This window comes from Electrophorus electricus, chromosome 4 (assembly GCF_041902795.1).
Source record: "Electrophorus electricus isolate QZ-2024a chromosome 4, ASM4190279v1, whole genome shotgun sequence".
Taxonomy (NCBI): domain Eukaryota; kingdom Metazoa; phylum Chordata; class Actinopteri; order Gymnotiformes; family Gymnotidae; genus Electrophorus; species Electrophorus electricus.
The window spans coordinates 13,243,642-13,265,059 of NC_137500.1; the positions used below are offsets into that span (position 1 = coordinate 13,243,642).

Genomic DNA, 21,418 nt, shown 5'->3' on the forward strand with positions numbered 1-21,418 from the left:
GCATTGCTATGCGCAGTTTGCTTTATCCATCCTCGAACGTTTTTATCAGTGCTCAGTTTCTAACTATAGCTGGACCCTTGCTCAATACTTTTCGGTGGTGGACCACTCGTAAACCAAATGTAACTGTACAATTATAAAATGCACCAGATAGGTTAACCTCATTACGTAATCAGTTAATTTTTGAATCAATTTGTCTTAAATAGGCTTTAATCCTATGTTTATATGAGTTTAATATATAAAATGGTTTATCATGCCATATAACAAATAATTATTTGTTCATCTTATAATGATAATAACATTACATGCAGGCTAATCTTAACTCATAACGCACTTACTAAGTAGTTGGTATGTAAAGGTTTATGGTTAAGTAGAAAACCTACTTATTTGTAGTCTGTAAAACCATTCAAGTATGAAAATAGTATTAAGTTGAGCTCTCTACAGTTTCAGGATCCCCTGCAAAGACACCTTTATTTGCTGCCACATGTCATGAGCTCATACATGGAATTTGTTTTTGAACCATTGATGCTGCCTTTCAGAACACAGTTCCAGACTTTGGGTTATACACATACACTAGTTAACATAATTAAAACTAACACAAAATATTCTGTACAGTATACAATCAGGACAGACATTTTAGTGGATTGGTATAATATAAAGTCTATAAACTGCATTTTTAGTGCAGTACAAAGTGTTTAACTACACAGTTCAGATAAAATGTTTATGACTACTACAAGTAATATTGATTAAAAATGCACACAAAACTTTTAGCTGTACAATCTGAGATGGGGCAGCGTTCACAACAGAAAGATTTACTCTGATTAGATTTTCAGGTGTTGCTTTAATGTAGACATGCTTGACATAGATATGCTATGAGCTCTTACAGCTGGTACACTAGTAAACGACAAGTATTGCATTCCTCTTCCAGGGGGCAGACCTAATGTCCAATGGTAGGTTGTGCTGGAGTCTTGGCAATGCAATTGCAAAAGCTCAGCCCCCCCCACCACACACACACACACACACACACACACACACACACACACACACACACACACACACACACACACACACACACACACACACACACACAGCTGAGGCTGTGAACAGCCAAGAGCAAATAATCTAAAAACCCCAAGGACCTGGATGAGCAATGAGGTTTTAATAACTTTAACATATAAGAGGGTGCAGCTGCACTGAGGGTCTTAAACAAAAACCTTTAACTTTATCCTGAAATGATCAGGGAGCCACTGGATGGAGGCTAAAACCAGCATAATATGCTCAATTTTCTTAGTCCCCATGAGCAATCATGCAGCTACATTATGTCCATGAGGGAACAAAGATATTGATATCAATGTATTGCAGTGATCCACAATGGCATGTGTAACCTGAGGAGCAGGAAATTATTTAATTTTGGCAATTGACCCTAGTTGTTTGACAACAGAATTTATTTGCCTGTCAAACTTAAGTTCAAGATCAAAAATCATAACATGGTTCTTGACATGAGGTTTTACAGGTTCTGACATGACACCAATATTTTTAGTAAACTGCCACAAAAGGCATAAGCTCATATTTGTCTTCATATAACTAGATTAAGTTATTTGCTATCCAGAGTTTAATTTCACCTAGTGACTCATTTAGATGCTTGATTGAACACAAATCAGTAGGCCTCAGTGGGAGATAAAGCTATGTATCATTTGCATGACAGTGAACCAGGATATTATGCTTCCTACTAATACTATCCAAAGGCAACAGATATAATGACAAGAATACTGGCCCTATTATTGATCTTTGAGGTACTCTATAACTGATGGTAGTAAAAAAATAACTAATAATAAAAAACTTTTTTGTTCAGTCTTCATAAGTGCTCTAAACAGAGCAAATGTGTTTACATACACTACACTTATGTAATTTATATGTAACACCAAACCATATTATACCACACTATACTATATATTTTATTTAATGAAAAAAACAAATCTACCAATAATATCTGCTTAAATATCTGGTCAAAGGTCAAATGAACTCCCGCTTGCTGTCCGGACAGCAGAGTCCCTTGAAGTCTTCAAACACAGACTGAAGACCCATCTATTTGCAAAATATTTAAAGGACAACTGACACTGCTCCCATATTGACTGACTAATTTAGTACTTATTGTAGGGTATTGTTTATGTTGTTTAACAAACTCTAGCACTTATTGTTTATAGCACTAATCATTGTTTAAGATAGACCTTATGTATTTTGCACTTCTACGTATCAACATTCATACCTGTATTCTACAGTATTCTAGTTCATTGGTATGTTTGATTCTAACCTACTATACTGTACTTGGATATATTCTATGAGTAAATGACAAAGCACTTTTGTAAGTCGCTTTGGATAAGAGCGTCTGCTAAATGCCATAAATGTAAATGTAAATGTAAATCAATTAGGTATTGATTTACTTTGGCATTACAGTTTATCTAGCTGATGTTTTGAGTGAATTGATGATACCTATATGGTAATATCGCAGAGCAGAGGCAGGTGTGTCATAATTATGGAAGGTGTGTCATAATTAGGGCAGGTGAGCATTTATTTCCATGTGGCTAAATTATCCTAGTCAGGGTCATAGAGAGAACTACAGTGAAAACCATAACATTACAGAAAATCTCTTATCTTGAATACAGAAATAGTATTTTTAAATGTGTTAGGTAAGTATTCAGAGCCAGTCTGGAGTGCTATCATGGGTCAGTACATGCTTTATATCCCACTGTTCAGAAACACTCATATTATAAACAATAATAAAAATATTAAGTTTTGAATAGTTTGATTTCATCTTTAATTGTGGAAGTGGAGTTCCACCCTAATTGGTTCTCAACACACTACTTATAAGAGTTCAAGTTCAAGTTCAAGTTCGGTTTATTCGTCACATACATAGTCATACACAGTATAACGTGCAGTGAAATGGTGGAGAGTGCTCTGTCCAAACTGAGGAAGAGAACAGGGGTGCATAGAGAACAAGACACCATAGGCATAGTTTTGAGGGGGGATGGGGGTGTCCTCCCAATAATTCCTGCTCACACTACTCATATAATGTGTTAGGTTATGTGCTGTGACCTTTGTCACCCCCAAAGTTGAAATGAAACCTACACCAGTGTATGGTACCCATGTAGCATTCTTCTTACTGTTTACTGTTTGTGAGTTCATTGTATTGCAACTGAAGATAACTTTTCTGCTAATGCAGAGTTGGCCTTAAGTTTGACTGTCAGCACTGACATACTATCCTTGACCAGAGGTCTACAATAGTACTGTGGCTTTGGTTTCATGTGGGGTTTAGGATGGCAGGGTCTCTAATTGTATGTGCTAGGCAAGAAAATTAGTCATCACATCACCTAGTGTGGGTGAACAAGTATTGTCAGAATTAAAATGTTCTGTAATTGTCTGTTTTAAAAATGCACAGACTTTGATGTGGTACACAGATTTAGTGTGTTAATTTAGTGAAATACATGACCTTAGCTTGACTAGGTAATCAGAATACCTCCCTCATGTGGAAGCCCATGGCATTACTACAGTGGGAACTATAGAAAGTGCCCTGCGCACCCCAGAATGCCTTGCTATCTGACGTCACCGACACAATAACAGGAAGTGTAAACTGAATCCAGCAACCTTGCTGCCGATTAACGTGTATATTTTACATTCTAAGGTAATTTATATAACCTAGCTATCTAGAAAGCCCTTTCTGATTTGCCATGATGTAGTGATAGTAAATTATCTTTGTTTTATGTTTTGTCCAGGGTAACTATACTGCAGAACTAGACAGCTAGCTGAGGTAGTTAGTATAGCTAGGCTAGCTAGCTACAATATAATATGTGCTAACATCTAACCAGCCACTCAAAAATCATCTTTTGAGATTCGGCGGCACGTAGCTAGGTAGCTAGCTAACTGATTTACTAGAACTTTAATTGATGTTTTGTAGGTTACTTAGCAAACTAGCTATACACAAAAACAATCGCTGTTGTATTCATCTTAACGACGAGTGACAATCATTTACACTAACGCTGATGGTTATTTCACTCTTCGTTTTCACAGAAATGACTTGCACACTGGAAAAGGTGCTGTCAGATGCCAAATCGCTGGTGGAGCGCCTCCGTGATCACGACAGTGCTGCTGAGATCCTAATAGAGCAGACTACATTACTAAACAAACGAGTGGAGTCTATGAAACAGGTACGTAGTGACAGCCGCCTTAAAATCCCGTCTATGTGTCTCAATTAATCATGAGAATGATCGGAACAAAGTGGCTGTTTGTATGCTATGGTTTATAACGATCTTTCTTTTTATATGTCCTCAAGAAACCTGTAGGGGTAAAATATTTAGCTGGTGGTCTTAACCCACCAACCATCTTGGGTCAGTAAAACCTGCAATTCCATTAGCACGTAAAAACAATTACTTTATTAATAGCCGTCTTAAATACGCAGGTTGGGAAACGTCAGTATAAGCTTTTTGAAAACCACAAATGGCTGAGAATGCGCCAAGGTGAAAGAAGAGTTGTGCTTCAAAGTTGCTCTGCTCTGTGTAGTATCAGGAGGAGATTGAGGCGCTTAACCAGGTGGCGAGGCATCGACCGAGATCTACCCTAGTTATGGGAATTCAGCAAGAGAACCGACAAATCCGGGAACTGCAGCAGGAAAACAAAGGTCTGGGCGTTTGAACGTTTTGTGGAGCTGCAGCACAATAAATCGCACAAGTTCATTCACAGGAAGTGTGTTCCATTTGAAGCTTATTTAAACGTGAATTTGTATTATCTAAACGTTGAATATTCTTACCGAACTTGAAAATCGTCCTACAAATCCTTGATGAACATTTTAAATGGTCTAAATCACATCTTTGCCTTGTTGCAGAATTGCGCACATCTTTGGAGGAGCACCAGTCAGCTCTAGAACTGATCATGAGTAAATATAGAGAGCAGGTGTTCCGCCTACTAATGGCCAGCAAGAGAGACGACCCAGCCATCGTCACGCAGCTTAAAGAGCAGCACACTAATGTGAGCACTGCACACGCATTACATGCATAAACGTGTAGAGGCAGGCAAGTGAATGGGACTTGTGTGGGTCTAGGAAATGCAGGCACACATAGACAAGATCAACGAGATGGCTACGGTGATGAGGAAGGCCATTGAGGTGGACGAAGGTAGAGTGTGTGAAGATGAGGAACGGATCAGACAGTTGGAGGTAAGATGGATTTTATACCCCCCCCCCCCCCCCCCCCGCACATGACCTGTTTAAAAAAAATAAATAAAAAATTGCACTGTCCACTTCTCCCTATGTGTAGTTGGAGAACAGAGGTCTGAGGGAGCTTCTGGGAATCAATCGCGAAGCTTTTCTGGTGCTGAAGAGGGATGATGCATCTGAGAGCACCTCTCTGTCACCGTTAGTAACCAGCACTGACCTGAGTCTGAGGAAGAGCTAGAGTGCTTCACAAACACTGGACTCTGTGCAACACTGATTTCTCACACACAACCCGTAGATCATCTCCTTTGCAAAGAAGATGCTTCAAACATGTGCCTGAGTTCCTGCAGGCGTGTTGCATTTTATTTGGCTTTGTCCTTTTCCGAACACCCTTTACTTTTGTACCACTTACCCAACAGCCATTGGTCTCCGACGCAGGCACAGTTGTCATTCCGGCCTGGCCTCTGCCTCCGGCTGTCTGGCCGCCGCCTCCGGCTGTCTGGCCGCCAGTGGTGTAGTTTGACTATTCTTCTCTGCCTGGATAGAGAACAGAACTGCTGTGAGTGAGGGGAGATGCTTGCCAAGTGCTTCAACATGACCTGTTGTTTTTAGCCTCCCCCCTTCACCTTTTGTGATAGTTGAGTTAAAACGAAGAGTTTGATTGCCCAGGCCACGGTGGTCTCCACCCTGGCCTGGCAGCACTTACCTTAGCCATTAGGAGATTGGAACAGGCACCTTGAGACACTTTTGTAAATATAGCACGACCGATAGCAACAAATGGTACATAATATATACAAGTGATTTTGAGGACAGGTTTGGTCTTTGCATTTTCACTTGTTTTTAGGCTGCCTTGAGTCATGATGCCTTGGAACTGTTTTATGTCTGTATGGAAGAATGTGTTTTACTGAAATTTAATTAAATTTGTCTTTACATGATTTAAAAAAATAAGACTTGGCTATCTCATAACTGATATGAAAACAGCGAACTCAAACTTTCTAGTCTCTCACCTCCTCATATCAATAGGATAGTTATGCTAACTTGCCAACCAGTCAGAAACTAGCATTTTCCATTGCCGTGGTATAAAGGGTAGCACCCTTTTGAACTCATGTCATGAACTTCAGGACAGATGTGATACCAATATCCAGTTCAGTCAGTGTCCTCTGAAAATAAACCTAATGAGCTTACAGTGCCATACAAGGCTGAGATGAAGTTGAACAAGACACCACCTGCATACACTGGGAACAGCAGAAACACTTAGCGTCAGAAATGATTGAAAATTACTCACATTAGCCACACAGAACCCTCTGTTAGAGTTCTAAAAGTAATCAAAGCAGTTAAAGCTCATGTCTGAAAATCAAAGAGCAAACATAGCATTCATCAAACTCCTATAACATACATAGTCCACTTGAACTGCAAGAAGAATTCTGACTCTTGTCTAATTACAACAGGAAAACTTTATTACATTTAGCTATTAGAAAAGTTTTAATGTCAAATGCAAAAAATTACTGGCAAACAATTTTAAAATCTGATTTCCAACTTGACAAAAGCAAGATGTTACTGAGACTTCATTTGAAATTACAGCATTGCAGTTGCCATTTTCATGAGAGTAAAGACAATATGCTGGTTGTTTTTTGGTAAAACCCCTGAGAAAATAGAAGTTGGCACATAAATAAATCACTGCACATACTACACAGATTAATCAATGCAGAGATAATGAGAAAATGCCAGTCGTCTTACATGGCTAGCCTAGGAAACGAAAAATACCCAAACAATTCCTAAGGGAACAGATAAATAAGTATGCATAAATTACACTCAGTTATCACAGTTACATTCTATACTTCCATCAGACAATGTCTACATTCAAATATCCAAACTTTGAAACCTTCAGTGTATGTAGTTAATATAATCTTTACTGAATCAGCATTCCTCTCCAAATGCCTTTTAAACTATTAGCAAGGATGTTATTACAACTCCTTACAAGTGCTTACAAAGTGGTCACAACACCAATATGAATATACCCTCCCAGTAATCTCCACGCTCCCCTGGATGTGCAAATTCCTGCAGTAAGAATCAACGGCCTTAAAGGTTAAGGACGAAATACACAGTGGCATTCTCTGAGTAAAAGGCTACATTTTTGTTCAAAAGGCAGTAGAACATCCTGAATGGAAAGTGGGAAAATTCCTAATCAAATTAGAACCAAAATAGAGGTTAGCTGTTGTGTTTGATATGCTCAGTTAAAAGGTAAACGATCTGAACTCCAGAATGGGGTAAAAGCTGAGAAGACCTTTAAGTCCCATGGAGTAGTTCACTGCAGGATCCACAGTTAGCAGTTAATGAACATCTGAGGCCACGTACCCTAAAGATTTTAAGTAGGAGTGTGTAGAAATGCAACAGTAAACCTGGCAATAAAAGCACTCTGTGATCATTAGCAAACTTAACGTTTTGGACACTAGATCAAGACAACAGTGGGATGGCTTACGATGGCTCCATGATCAAAACAATAAAAAGAAGACGGCAGCTGGAAGATGGACTTTGGTCTGTTGCAGATTTCTTTTTAAGTAATCCACCACTAAACAAATAGCCTAATTATAGGCTTTCAGACTAACTGCGAGTGTTGAGACTCAGATGAAAAGCCTAAACGAGGACCTTAAATTGTGCCCAGGTTTCCAAAAGAATGGCAGCATAACAACTAGTATAGAGTGTTCAAAGTGACTATAAATCTACTGTCTCAATGACATTTGTGCTAGTAAAAATTAGGCTTTAAAATATCCAGTCATATTGCTTGAGCGATACCTTTCTAGAGACTAGCTGTCAGATTTTAGACTGCTTATGTTTAAGCTCGTCATCACATTGAAGCATGTGTGTGGCTGTCTAGATGTCTTAGAATTAATGAGAAAATACACAGGTTTAAAAGTAAGCCAACCATTTTCCTCCTATTTTGCAGTTCCTAGATATGGCTCCAGTCTGTCTCCAAGTCAGAAGATCCAACCAGAAAAATGCCTTCTGTTCAGTCCATCCAAATGAATGAAGTCTGACATTCAGGGCCAGCCTGTCTCTGAAACTGCAGGAGCACTTCAGAAGTTTCAGCATGGTCTATTCCACAGTCCGTAAATACATAATACATAACACATCAGCACCTTTTACTATGACACACTCACAAACTCCCAGCTCTGCTGCAACAACTACACATAACTCAATGTGACTCACCGTGGAGGTTGTGGTCAATGTGGTGACTAAATCATACAGGGCTGACTAGTCAAAGAAAAGCTGTGGCCAGAAACTCTCTCAGAACAGTCATTGGTGATTCCCCATCATGTAGCGAAGTGTGCAAGCACTATGGTCAGGGAGTAGGGAAAAAAAAAACCACACACAAAGTGGGCATGGCTGGCGACAGGATGGGTTCCATCCAGTGGGCCTTGCGGTCCAACACTCTGTCCAGCCTCCATTATCCCGGTCTCGCTGATGGGCAGAGATTCGGACGGAGAGAGCAACCTGCCCGCGGCTACGTCAGCAGAAGGGGGTGGGCTCAGAGGAGGAGGGGCGTGCGCTCGCCGGCCGGCTCGGGGTGGTGCAGCAGCCGGCGGGCGCGGGCGAGGAGCCGGGTGGCGAGGGAAGGCGTGTGGTGGCTCGGGTCCAGCACGTTGGTATTGCGCCGCTCGCGCTCCTGCCGCCACAAGACGTACGGGCTGGGTGGGAAGAAGGGGCGGGAACGCTCGCGGTAGAGCTGCAGTGCCGTGCCGCCCAGCGCCAGGACCGACCACACGGAGATCAGGATGAAGTCTGGAGGAGCGAAGGAGATGGAGACAGATGAGGATGAAGCACGCGCCATAACGGCTGAAGAGTAAGTGTCAGAAACTTTATTACTTTACAGAAACAGGAACACCTGAGTCAGAAAGGAGATAAGTTCTGGGCACTGGGTTGTTTGGATTACTGTCAATCATTTATTCATTTGAATACACTTAAATAAATGGAAAACAAACCATGTCTTTTTTTTTTTATTATATATATAGTTTCCTAATATTTAAAAATGAATATGAATAAATAAATAAATGTGAAGTTTTAGAAGCAGAAAAATGAAGGTGTGTGTCATTTGAATTCCACTCTAGGAGGGCAAAAGTGGCTACTTTGAAAACGTGTGACCATATTTTAACAGGCCCGGTAAATAGAGAGAACGAGCGATTCTGTAAGCTGCCTGCCTCACCGATAAGCTGCAGTGGTACAGAGATGAAAGCCCGGCTGAAGTCGTCATTGAGCAAGCGTTTGAGCACGTCCAGGGTGACGTAGGACAGGCTGGTGTAGGTGTAAGCATTCACTGCCAGCACCACCGTGTAGGCCCCCACCACTCCACATGCTACTATATTCCCCTGAAACACACAGGCACACGTCTCCTGTCTTCAAAAAGACCAGCACAGCCATTTTAAGTCTTACACTGCACTGCAACACAAGCTGTTTGGCCTCACAAACGACTTCCAGACAGAAGGATTCCTCTAATGCACTGTAGGGCGAAGGTCAGTACCTCTCTCGGCCACCTGATGAAGAAGACTGGCACAACCACCACAATGCAGCTGAACGTCACCCAGAACACCATGTCATTATGGAAGACATCCATGTCACCTGGAGGGGTGGGTGGGTGGGAGAAAACCATTAATAAAAGAAATCATTCCTCCCTACCAGTCCAATAAGGGTCACAGGTCCATTTTTGTACAGTTGACAATAACCTGATTAACACCGTTTGCAGTGCCACATGTCACCAAGTTAGAGGATTTACAAAACCTCCATATGCAGGAGGATAATCAGAACATGATTTCTGCATAATTGTTATAGAGTGGGTTAGTTGTTGCAATAAGTGGTAACCAGCTACTCTTTAAGTAATTACATTTACCACACAGGGAAAGGTAGTGAGCTGATATAGGCTACTTTTATAATGCTGCTTCTCATACTGTAGAGAAGTGCAGAACCCATCAAAAGGTATCAGTGTGGTACTCCTTCATTTCTTGTTAATTTAGTACTTAACAGCACACCTGAACTTAGTATAGCAAGTTTATTGGATGCTGCAGTTTTTCATTTAAGTGTGGTTGCTTGTGAGTGGTTGCGCTGAAGCGCTGTTAGGAAGTCGCACTTCCTGTGACCAGATCCATGGTTGGATTTGTCATTCGCTTCATCTTACCAAGAGGTGTGAAGAAGACAATGGAAGAGATTAGAAACCCGAGGATGAGCCCGACCACCACGACACATGACATTGCTGAGCCGAACCGCCACCAGGTCATCACCAGAATCACGCCTCCAACCACGCCCACCAATGCTGTGAGGGCCAATCGGACTTCAGGAAACAGAGAGGGCGAAAAAAAAACAAAAAAAACAGCCTGGTTTTAATCATCAATAAGAGTGTAACAAACCTGATTCATAACAATATATTGAGGCAATGTATGAAGTCTATGTTTACATTAGGGCTGCACAGTATGAAGGGAAATACTGCATACAAGAACAGTACTACATATTGCAATATGCTTTGTGATATTTAAATTTGTTATTTTTCAATATAGTTTGAAAAATGTTTATGATACTACTCAAAATGGTTGTTATAACCCTTTAGCAAATTTTTCATTTCCATTCTGTTTCTTTGAAAATATGAACTAGGACAACTGAGCAAATGTACTGGTCAGTCCTAGTGGAGAATGATCTTAGGTGTGGTCCTAATATTCCAATAAGCACACCTGATTGACAGCCTTGCAAACTGCTATGCTGCTCAAGCTAAATATAAGGTCACAAGAGGCAGAACTGGAGCAATATAACATGCATGCACCTACTGAGGAGAATAAAGATTCTGAAGTTCAGGGGCCAGATAAGCCTTGTTCGTGGGTGTGGACAGAAAAACTAAAAACCTTGATTTCCATCAGGATGAAAACAAAATTAGAGGCTTAAACACAAAAGGCTAGCCCCATGGACTGCAAACCGCATCACTACAAATTACTTGCATTTGTAGCCTGGCACTGACTGCCTTTGAGGTGTTTTCAGTGTAGCCTTATCTAATCTACTGACTGTTTTGATATTGGTGCCCAGGAGATGCCCCGAGACCACAGGATCTACGAAATCAAATTTAGGTTACATACAAACTGTTACTTAAAGGCATGTACAAATCGGCATTTCAGTTTTACAGCACAGCTATACGTAGACGGCCCTCATCGTACTGCACATTCGGCTAAGGATTTTGCTCACTAGAAGCCTTCACAAGCTGGCCAGGTTGCACAGTTCCATAAAGGGGTGGCAGGGGCAGTAGCTTTCTGACTGTTCAGAGTGAAAGCCACCCATTTTACACAGGAAGTGAAGAAATTCTGAAATATAGGTCAATTTTAGAATGTGTTCATAGGACACTTTGTATATGTAGATTGTCCATAAGAGCAATATTAACTTTAATATTAAACTGGGTCTTTAAAACACAGTGGTCACCCCTCAGTATGATCAAAGACTGGTCTGTATTGTGTTTATTAGAATGATTTAATCGTGTTGGCACATGTGAGTGTTGTCATTAATCAAAACACCTAGAAACACACATCTGCAATGTGACATCAGTCAGGATGGTCACAGCACACAAGTACAAATGTTATGATGCATCAGACAGATCATTAGCAACTGCATCCAAGCCTGGGTTTGGCTGTTGCCAGGAGGACTTGTCTGACTGCAGTGTGCCAAGTGTAAAATTTGGTGGAGCTGAGATAATGGTGTAGGGTTGTTTTTCAGGAGTTGGGCTCTGTCCCTTAGTTCCAGTGAAAGGAACTGTTAATGCTTCAGCATACCAAAAGATTTTGGACAATTTCATGCTCCCAACTTTGTGGGATCAGTTTGGGGATGGACTCTTCCTGTTCTAACATGACTGTGCACCATTGCACAAAGCAAGGTCAATAAAGACATGAATGAGCGAGTTTGGTGTGGAAGAACTTGACTGGCCTCCACAGAGTCCTGACCTCAACCTAATGGAACAGCTTTGTGCTGAATTAGAGTGGAGTCTACAAGCCAGGTCTTCTCATCCAACGTCAGTGTCTGACCTCACAAATGCGCTTCCATATGAATGGTCAAAAATTCCACAAAAACAAACCTTGTGGAAAACCTTCCCAGAAGAGTTGAAGCTGTTACGGCTGCAAAATCATATTAAACCCTATGGATTAAGATTGGGATGTCACTCAAGTTCATGTGTGTGAAGGCAGACAAGCGAATGCTTTTGGCAATATAGTGTATGTGGTAAAAACAAACACACAACCCTTTTCAACACTGCTCATTTGGTTGTAGTAGCCTGCCCAGCATATGTTTGAGTAGTAAATGGCAGTGGGTTTGCTTGGCTTTCCCTAAAGAGGACCCTGACTCAGAGAGCACAGGCTAGCACTGCGGCCTGCACTGGGCACCGTGTTGAGCAGCGCCGCGGCCTGCACTGGGCACCGTGTTGAGCAGCGCCGCGGCCTGCACTGGGCACCGTGTTGAGCAGCGCCGCGGCCTGCACTGGGCACCGTGTTGAGCAACACTATGGTCTGTACTGTATGCGGTATTGCGTAATACTGTGGTCTGTACTTTAGTCTGTGCTGTTGAGTCAGTGTGCTGTATTGTATAACACTGTGGCCTATTGTGTACCCTGTTGAGTCACTATGTGGGCTGCTCCCCCCCCCCCCCCCCCCCAAGTTTCTAAATGACTGCTGATGCAGCGCTAGTGAGAGGAAGGATTCTGAACACCAGGTCCAGCGCCCAGAAACACCACCACTGCGGTCGCCGTGCATATATGCAGACACGGCGTCACTTATCTTACTTATGACTCATCTGGCTGAGCTCCAGCTGTATGACATGAACGAACAAAAACAGAGACCACAGGTGGTCCGCTTGCACATAGTCTTCCAGCTTCAGTAGAACCGCTGCTGCTCAACGACTGCTACCTTGGTGGTTAAAACCCGGCTACTGCCAGCCTTCCACTCAGCAGAATCATCAACTGAAGTTTCGTTTTGCGTACAGCAGGTCAGGGTACAGCACTAAGATCTCTGGATAATCCACATTCTACCCTCATTGCAAGCATGCAGGCAACCATGTGACAGGTCATGCTTGTTCCGGCATAAAAGGTCATTTAACTTAAAAAGGAAAAAGAGGAAAAAAAAGCACACACACACACACACACACACACACACACACACACACACACACACACACACACACACACACACACACACACACACACACACACACACACACACACACACAAAAAAAAACCCTAGTTTAACATTAAAAAAATTATAGTATAGGAAAAGGAGAATGTTTTAACCTCCCCCCCTCCCAAAAAAAAAAACAAAAAACTAGGCATAGTTTTTTGGGGGGGATGCAATTCCCCCTGTAATTCCTGCTCACACTACTCATACAATGTGTTAGGTTTGGTGGTGTGAGCACTGCCCCCCCAAAAAAATTGAAATAAAACCCAAATTAAAAATGGTAAGAATTTTTTTTTTTTAAAGGAATTGTAAAAGAAAATCTGAACTCATTCACACACTGCACTCTTTGCAGCTTACCTTTACAATTTAAAACCAATTCTGTCCAAATCAGAAGACAGAGAGTGCATAAGGAACAAGGCACGATGACCCTCTACTGCACTGAGTCAGACTTACTGTCATAATCCAGGCTGGTGGTTCTCGTGATCAGCACGAAAAAGAAGCAAGCAGTGAAGGCAAATCCCATGCAGAAGAGCTCTGGAGCGGCAGAAGACGCAATTTCAGCAGTGACAGTCTAAAGGGCTGGATCTAGGTCACTATTAATTGAAGTCAGGAGCATTAAACAAAGTTACATATAATAATTAAAAAAAAAAACACCACCACGTTCCACTTTACGTAAAGACTGAAAAATCATGTGTTTGATGCTCGCACCATTCCACTATGACTTCAGTTAGAGTCAGCAGTAACTTTTTTTAAACCTTGCTTAACCGCTGTACCTGTTAGCCATTACTTTCCCTTAGAACGACACATTCTGTTAAGTGTACGGTGTTCCCACACCAAAAATAACTGGGATATACATGGGAAAAACTTGAAAGGCAAATTGGTGACTTTGTCTATTCTGTCAGTGCTGATCAAACATAAGTGATCCAAAAGCTCTTTTCATTTATGAAAAGTCACCATAATAATTCAAGTGATTCACTTACCACACTTGAAAAAACGATGCCCAAGGAGGCATACAAAGAGTCCTGCAAGTCCCATAATGGTGAAAAACACTTTGGTGGACACTCTTCCTGAAGGCGGGAAAAAGGAATTATTTTAGTGCATTTAAACACAAGAAAAGAGTTTTTCCATATTAAATTTACATTCTCCCGAAGGAGAAAACTATAAAACCACAATTCATTCCCCCTTAGGTTTCCATACCAATATGTAAACATGAATCAAAATTACACTGACTGTGCTCTAGAAGCAATTTGTAATTCTAGTGTTTAAATTTGCGAAAGGATTGTCTCCATGTTAACACTCATGCCATTATGAACAGGACCACAGCGTTGTGTCTTTCGGATATGGCATGTTTGAATAAGCTTGTGAGAATCTCATCAGAAAAATCCTGCAGTGATCCCTCTAGCTGTCCCAAGTGTCTGCCTGCCCATTCTGGCAGCGTCTGCGCAGTCATCAGCTAAACCAGCAAAGTGAAAAGGAGACTAATCACCTAAGGTGGCGCAGCTGTCCAGGGTGGAGGCCAAGCTGCAGGCGTAGGTGTGCACAGGCACGTATGAGGCTGAGGCGTTGGCGGTGGGGTCCCTCACGATGACAGAGTAGATTACTCCTTGTCCCGGGATGGAGTTAAAGGACACCTCGGCGTGATCTTTAGAGGACAGAGTCACCAGCTAGAACCCAAGGATGTGTAACATTCAATACCAAGAACAATGTGAGAAAAAGAAATATAAAACACATGAACAGTAGCACATATACGTTTTGTGTACAACCCAGCAATGAGTTCTCCAATTAGACCTTAATAATAAAAATTCAATTTTTCAAAATGAGAAATAACACTGAAATTATAGCCCATCTGATATGGTTGGAAGGGACACTCAAATTAGGATATAGCATGTCACCTATTAAACCAGAATTAACATTAAATGTTTGGCACCGGAAAGAATGTGCCAAACGTTTGGTCTACTAGCAAAAAAAACACCCCAAAATCTACATTTATGCACCCTTAAATGTCCAACCTATCTGGAAATGCCTCAATGTGGACAACCGTTCTGAGCTCAGAAGATAATGTCTTTATACTGCTAACCTTTCTTCCATTTCCCACCATGCTTGACACACTCGCAAACTTCTTCATACCGCTGGTCAGGCTCTGCTCCGATAGGTCGTTCTCAGGGAGGAAGTACTGATACACATCGTACTGCAACCGCCAACGGGTAGTTGAGCCCGTGCCCACGTCACAGGCAGGCGGAGAGACATCTCTGAATGAGGGACGAGGGGGAGGTGAAGGGCAGAGGAAAGAAAGGGAGAACATGAGAAGCCACAGAATGACGTGGTTCTGCTGCCACGTGCTACAGCAGAGAGCGAACACCAGCCCAGGGCATCATCCAATATGCTCAGCGCCCTGAAACCGGGGAGGGTGGGGTGTGTGTGTGAGACCTTTATAAATCTCTCTTACCTTGTGGATCCAATGTTAGCAGGAGCAAAGCGAATGACAGTCTCGAATAGGTTGTAGCGCAAGTAGATGTTTGGATCATTCTCCAGTGGAAACTCCAGATTGCAGCCACCAGGGACAGGATCTGCACACAATACAAAATAACTAATATTTCTTTAGTTTTTTGCCTCTGATTTTTAAAGTTCCATGAATCAGATTTGTGCAAGTCAAAAGAAGGAAAAAGTAGCCAAACTGTATTCAGCATGATGTTTAAACATTAGTCTCATCTGCATCACCACAATGAGAGGCTACCAGTTGGGTTTTGTCGCTGGACAGATTTCAGGTCCTCCTAGCACCTCCCACCCCCCCTCAAATAAATAACCAAAAATCCTGCAACTATCATGACTATGTAAATCCTCTAAAACTGACAGGTGACCTGCAATGTGGAAACAGATTACTGATAACTAAGGCAGCATTCGCACTGCAAGTAAGAGTTGCCCAACTCTGATCTTTTTCTCTCCATGTGACCCAGATGCGTCATTTAGATGGCAGTGTGAACAGTGGATTTGGGTTTTTTTTTCGACTGAATTCTCTCTCAGTGCCTGGCAAAGCCAAAGCCAACTTGCCATCTACGTTTACTGTCCTGAATGACAGGCAACAGTAAAAGTTCTTGAACATCTTTTACATGTTTTTTCTCTCTCAAACATTTTCATTAATAAGCAGTTTTCCAGATCTGGTGTTATGTAGTCTAAAAGAATGTTGAGGCCACGTTCAGTAGAATCAGCAGACAGGGACAAAGAACAGTGAGTAATGTGTGGATGTACCAGTGCTTGTATAGGGCAGGAGGACCCCAATGCCAGTGACAGGTTCTCCATCAGGAGCCAGGAGGAAACAGGAAAGAGAAGACTGGCCAGATTTCAAAGGAAACAGCAATCCAGCATCCACCGCTGTGAGTGAGTAACCATACACTGGGACCTGCACACAATTATAATGCACAGTTATACACAGATATTGTGCAAAGTAACATAGGAAAGCGCCACATGCTGTGCTTGTCTGGGATGTCTTTGACTATCTTGTTCCATGCTGATGAAGTGGGGTAGGTGGGGGTTTCAGGATCACTGTCAGGGTCCACATCCCTTTAATGAGTGATGAATGGAACCACCAAACTACTGACACGAGGCAAGCAAATATGAAGCAGTTGGGCCTGCGCGGAGACTCTGCTTACAAGATCCGTGTCAGGAACATCTACACAAGTGGCTTCGCAGCTACTCATTATTTACCGCATAGCTCGGGGGTCTGCTTGTTATGCCTAAACTACTGGGAGCATAAGCTGTAGACTGCTGGAGCCATGTCTGCAAATGCTGCCCGCGTGGCTGAGCACACCATGTGACAAAAGGCCTGCTGCAAGACCCTGCAGTCTGCCTCAAACCACACTCCACTGCAAATGGGTTAGCCAAGAGTCTGAAAACCCTGCAGATTACAAAACCCTAAAAAAAAAAAAAAAAAACGACCAGCCAAATCTTCCTCCCCGCACTAGTCAGTCCCACACTACACCTTGATCCTTTCAAGTCTGACCCGGAAAGCCTGACCTAGTCAGCCCTTAATAAAACAACCAAGACAACCATCAAGACTCTTTCCTGTGGGTAGGGACAGCTCTCCCATGTTCACTTGATCATTATACAGCAGCACAACCTGAAGTTCTGGCTTACTACTGTAGCTGAGATTATGAAGCTCAATGGAAAACCTACGAAGTAGACAGACACACTGTTTTCACATATGGTCATTATTTGAAAACAGTAGTTTAGAGAGCTGCATCATTTATCTAAAAGAAGGGCCGATTTGGCCCCCAAAATACAGTTTAGAGTGGTTAGGAAATGACAATGAAACAACTAGGTGAACATGTAGAGGTGGGTTGGGATCAACGATTTGAACCAGCTAAATTAGATGTAAGAAAGGAACAGAAAGGAATATCAGCCTACTGTACTGTGCTTACAGGAAGAGGGTTTCAATCTTATACTTATCTGGCTGAAGATTTTCAATTAGAAAAGCAGCATTTCTCTGCAAGTTAGTAAATATAAATTATTTTAACAAAACTGAAACGGATTAACATACCTCAAAAATAATTTGACTTGGGCCTTTATTAATGTCTACAAACTGAATGGCAACAATAGACCAACTGCAAATCGAGTATCCAACTAAAACACACTCAGCTACAGACATAAAACTAAGATGAGACACAGAGTGCAATAGCTCAATCTCAGATGACTGAGATATAGTTTTTGTAGATGAATAGTTTGGTTTTTCATGAGCTCAGCTGGATAAAGGAAGTCACAAGGGACTGAGGTGGAGCCAGACGCCTTTCAGATTTTTTGGAAATGTCCAATAGTTGTGTCCTTCTGGAAAGAGATTAGACATGCTAGAGGGGACTTATCTGGAATGAAGTTTGAGTTTTCATGGCTGAATCTTTATTTTCATAAAGCTTTAGTAGGGAAGACCTCAGACCTCTTAAATGATCACTAGTGAATGCAGATCTCCGTATGTACTCTGGCAATGAATTAGCACATAGTACGTTGATGTGTTATTGTGGATGGGTACATCAGCCTGGTATAAAAGTGTAGAAAGTCCATATTCTTTGACCTGCTTATATCAATTTTTATCTGAATGGGAACATGACTGTGACAACAGGTTGCCAAACGATCAAGTGTTTGTGCATATAGTTATGTGTAGGAGTGTAGGTGAGTGAAATGTATTTGCTCTGTGGTTAGAATGTGGTTGGCTAGAGGTGGAAAACATTTTTTTAGACTGACTCTGGCGGCTCCCACGAGCCAGGCCGAACCGACTCTGGCGGCTCCCATAAGTCAAGACCCAGATTTATTTAAAGCTGCTAAAGAAAACTGTCCTTTGTGAGTTTTCATTCTGCAATATGACATTTCTCAGCCAGTATCAATAATCATATCAATCAATAATAAAAAGAATCACAGGCTCATGGAAATGTTTACCTAGAGCTGTTTAGTCTGTTTAGTCAGTCTATACTGGCCAAACATTAGTTTGTATTGGAGTCCTCTGCATATAAATGCCGCCCAAAGTGCTTGGGTGTGTGTCTCTCACCTTTTCATATGAGAGAGTGACATTGCTGTCCTGAGTGTGAAACTGCAGTGTGATGAAAGCCACTTCAGCAGGGATTTGAGACACAAGCACCTGCACACTCCCATTCTCAGGTACACTCACATTCTGGAACATTCCAAGAGAGAACACAACCTGGTCTGGGGGAGACAAACACAGATATACTGAATTACATACTGGGAAGTTATCCATATCATGTCTCAGTAGAAGAAACTCATCTGCTGTGTCTTTATTTAATCTATTTTATGATGTACTGTGGTTGGTGTTGCTTCTCTTAATTCACCTCACACATTTTACAATTTTTAGATTTTGAGGATATGAAAAGGTGAAGTAATATTTCCACCTCAGTAAATATAAAACATGTGAACACATGTAGTTTAACCAAGATTCTTGCCTCCATATTCCATCACACGACAATGCCTGATCACAATTAATAATTAATTTAACAACCAGCAACATCTCATTCTCTTTTCTAGTCCACCCTCTCCCTGAAATAAAAACGTGTGTGAAATAGCTGAACAAACCGTTCTAACTTCACAGACCAGAAAGAACACAATAAGTGTCTGGCCACGGACGCCCCAGGTTGAGACGGGCTCAGGCAGAGAACACGCCACCTGCGCTGCTGAGTAAATGAGATTAGGTTGGATTTACACCCCCACCCTTTCACTGACAGCTGCCCGTTTACAAGACAGCATTTTACTCTAAAACGCAGCACTACGATGCTAAAGAAAGCAAAAATACTTTCACGGGAAGAATATGCAAGTCACTATCCCCATTTATTCTCTTGCTACAGAAATGCTAGAAAGCAGAAAGACGTTTCAGATGAACAGAAGAACTGAACCACTTTGGCATGACTCCATGATTAACTGCAGCCTCCCATGCTACTCTGCTCGTGGTACTCCCAGGGGCCCTCACTCCAAAAGGCACATTTTCCAACAGCATTGAAAAAGATCAGCAGTTAAAGTTGGCTTCACCTTGCCTTCCTCCAGTGAGTCCATGCATAATTATACACTTCCTCTCTTGATTTGGACATTCACAGAAGTGTGACTTAACGTGTATCCTGTCAGGAAAGTGCCAACTGCCATCCTTTCCCCTGATCACAGCCCATAACACCACATTGATTTGTTGCTGCCATTTTTGGTAAAAAGACAACGAAACTCAAACATGACATGAAGCTCAATATGTTTGTCCAATTTAATTTTATAATGCAAAACACAGCTGCAGTGCCACATTGTAATCTGTTGACTATGTTCAGTACTATAATTTTCTACCAAACACTTATGCAAGAAGATGGGGAATGCAGTGCTAAACAGTTCTGTGTTTTCTTGGTGTGAAGCCCCTGACTGGAGCGCTTCTTCCATGTCATTTTCCTCTCAGGGGATAGAGTAGTCAAGAGAGACTTCAGAGTACCTGCTGGGTCAGGATTCATGCCACATATTCTGTCTTACAATACTTGGCCCATAGGTGCATCAACTCTTGAAACCCTTGGCTTCTACAACACGAACTATGCATTTCTAGGGGTGCTCCACTGCTCCACAACTGCTTCAGATTGAGTCGGTCTTCTTCGGCTGGTGAACCGGGTCGTGTGTTGTCTTAAATATTTTTGTGTTAGACGCCAGTGTGAGAGCACTAATGGGAAACTGATTAGTTACATAACTGTGCAGAGACTAATTTAATCTTTTTTTTTAAATTAAAAATTAACTTAAATGCGATAATGCATTTACGCACTTTATTACATCGCCACAAAGAATTTAAAACAGTTAAATGAAAATTTCATTTTTAGGGTGTGAATACTTCCAACACTGCGTGACCTTCAAAACGGATTATTTTATTAATGTAACAACAATAACAACCGCAGTAGGGTACAATAAAGGGTTTTTTTTTAATAAAGATTTAAAGCTGAACTGCGTTTAAAAATCACGTCTTGAACCCTCACGCACGTTGTTGTCACAGGAATCAAATATTATTTAGCTAAATTACACCCACTAGGCAACTTTTGATGGAGTATTTTTTCACACGCGACCCAGCTCGTTTTCTGTGTCGTAGATTTTGTTCGGATATGAACCTATTCACTTATCCTCGCTGTCTCCAACTAGGTTAGTTTGTCTACAGACTCACGTACGGACATGGCCACCCGACATTACTTGCAGCTCCATGACATGAGGCGGACCTACCGAGGCGCCAGTGTTTACACGTTTATCCACCTTTTACAAGAAAGAGAAACTTACTTTCATCCTGCGCACGTCGAAGCCCAAGGCATGCAAGGAGGAGGAAAACAAAATATCCCCTCCTGATCCGAGACATTTTGCGCAGGCCCAGACGTTTTTCGGCTCCTTAAACAAGCTTCAAGCAAAGCACCTCCTTCAACAGATTGCAGATTTTTGACGCTCTACCCACCGCAAAACCCTGAGACATGTTTCAGCTGTGAAGAAGTCATAACTTTCCCCTGCACATGCGACAGCTCGAGTCGTTCGCTCTTCACACTGAACTTAC

At 41.8% G+C, this 21,418-nt stretch overlaps 2 protein-coding genes across 3 annotated transcripts; one reads left to right on the plus strand and one right to left on the minus strand.

Moving 5' to 3' along the window:
- Window positions 1-3,581: 3,581 nt before the first annotated feature.
- On the plus strand, window positions 3,582-6,142 carry fgfr1op2 (FGFR1 oncogene partner 2). Its single transcript, XM_027010929.3, has 6 exons — window positions 3,582-3,676; window positions 4,063-4,199; window positions 4,552-4,669; window positions 4,874-5,016; window positions 5,090-5,203; window positions 5,304-6,142. The coding sequence occupies exons 2-6, from the start codon at window positions 4,065-4,067 to the stop codon at window positions 5,439-5,441; spliced, it is 648 nt and encodes a 215-aa protein (XP_026866730.2). The 5' UTR covers window positions 3,582-3,676; window positions 4,063-4,064; the 3' UTR covers window positions 5,442-6,142.
- Window positions 6,143-6,628: 486 nt separating this feature from the next.
- tm7sf3 (transmembrane 7 superfamily member 3) lies at window positions 6,629-21,417 on the minus strand. 2 transcript variants are annotated; one of them, XM_035523619.2, is made up of 12 exons: window positions 21,154-21,417; window positions 18,911-19,065; window positions 16,627-16,777; window positions 15,827-15,947; window positions 15,458-15,629; window positions 14,867-15,044; window positions 14,361-14,447; window positions 13,834-13,914; window positions 10,368-10,520; window positions 9,717-9,814; window positions 9,402-9,564; window positions 6,629-8,980 (listed from the first exon to the last, which is right to left on the minus strand). In XM_035523619.2, exons 1-12 carry the CDS (start codon window positions 21,227-21,229, stop codon window positions 8,727-8,729), a joined length of 1,689 nt encoding a protein of 562 aa, XP_035379512.1. In that variant the 5' UTR covers window positions 21,230-21,417; the 3' UTR covers window positions 6,629-8,726. The 2 variants fall into 2 exon arrangements, with proteins under 2 accessions (XP_035379512.1, XP_081568593.1); XM_081712467.1 differs by lacking the exon at window positions 13,834-13,914.
- Between the last annotated feature and the right edge of the window lies 1 nt (window position 21,418).

Coding starts and splice junctions, on each gene's coding strand:
- tm7sf3 (XM_035523619.2), bottom strand. CDS start 21,229: ATGTCTCGGATCAGGAGGGGATATTTTGTTTTCCTCCTCCTTGCATGC. Junction 13,915..14,360: donor GCATCGTTTTTTCAAGTGTG/GTAAGTGAATCA, acceptor CTGCCGCTCCAG/AGCTCTTCTGCATGGGATTT. Junction 10,521..13,833: donor CACCAGCCTGGATTATGACA/GTAAGTCTGACT, acceptor TGTTTCCTGAAG/TCCGATTGGCCCTCACAGCA.
- fgfr1op2 (XM_027010929.3), top strand. CDS start 4,065: ATGACTTGCACACTGGAAAAGGTGCTGTCAGATGCCAAATCGCTGGTG. Junction 4,200..4,551: donor GAGTGGAGTCTATGAAACAG/GTACGTAGTGAC, acceptor TGCTCTGTGTAG/TATCAGGAGGAGATTGAGGC. Junction 4,670..4,873: donor ACTGCAGCAGGAAAACAAAG/GTCTGGGCGTTT, acceptor GCCTTGTTGCAG/AATTGCGCACATCTTTGGAG.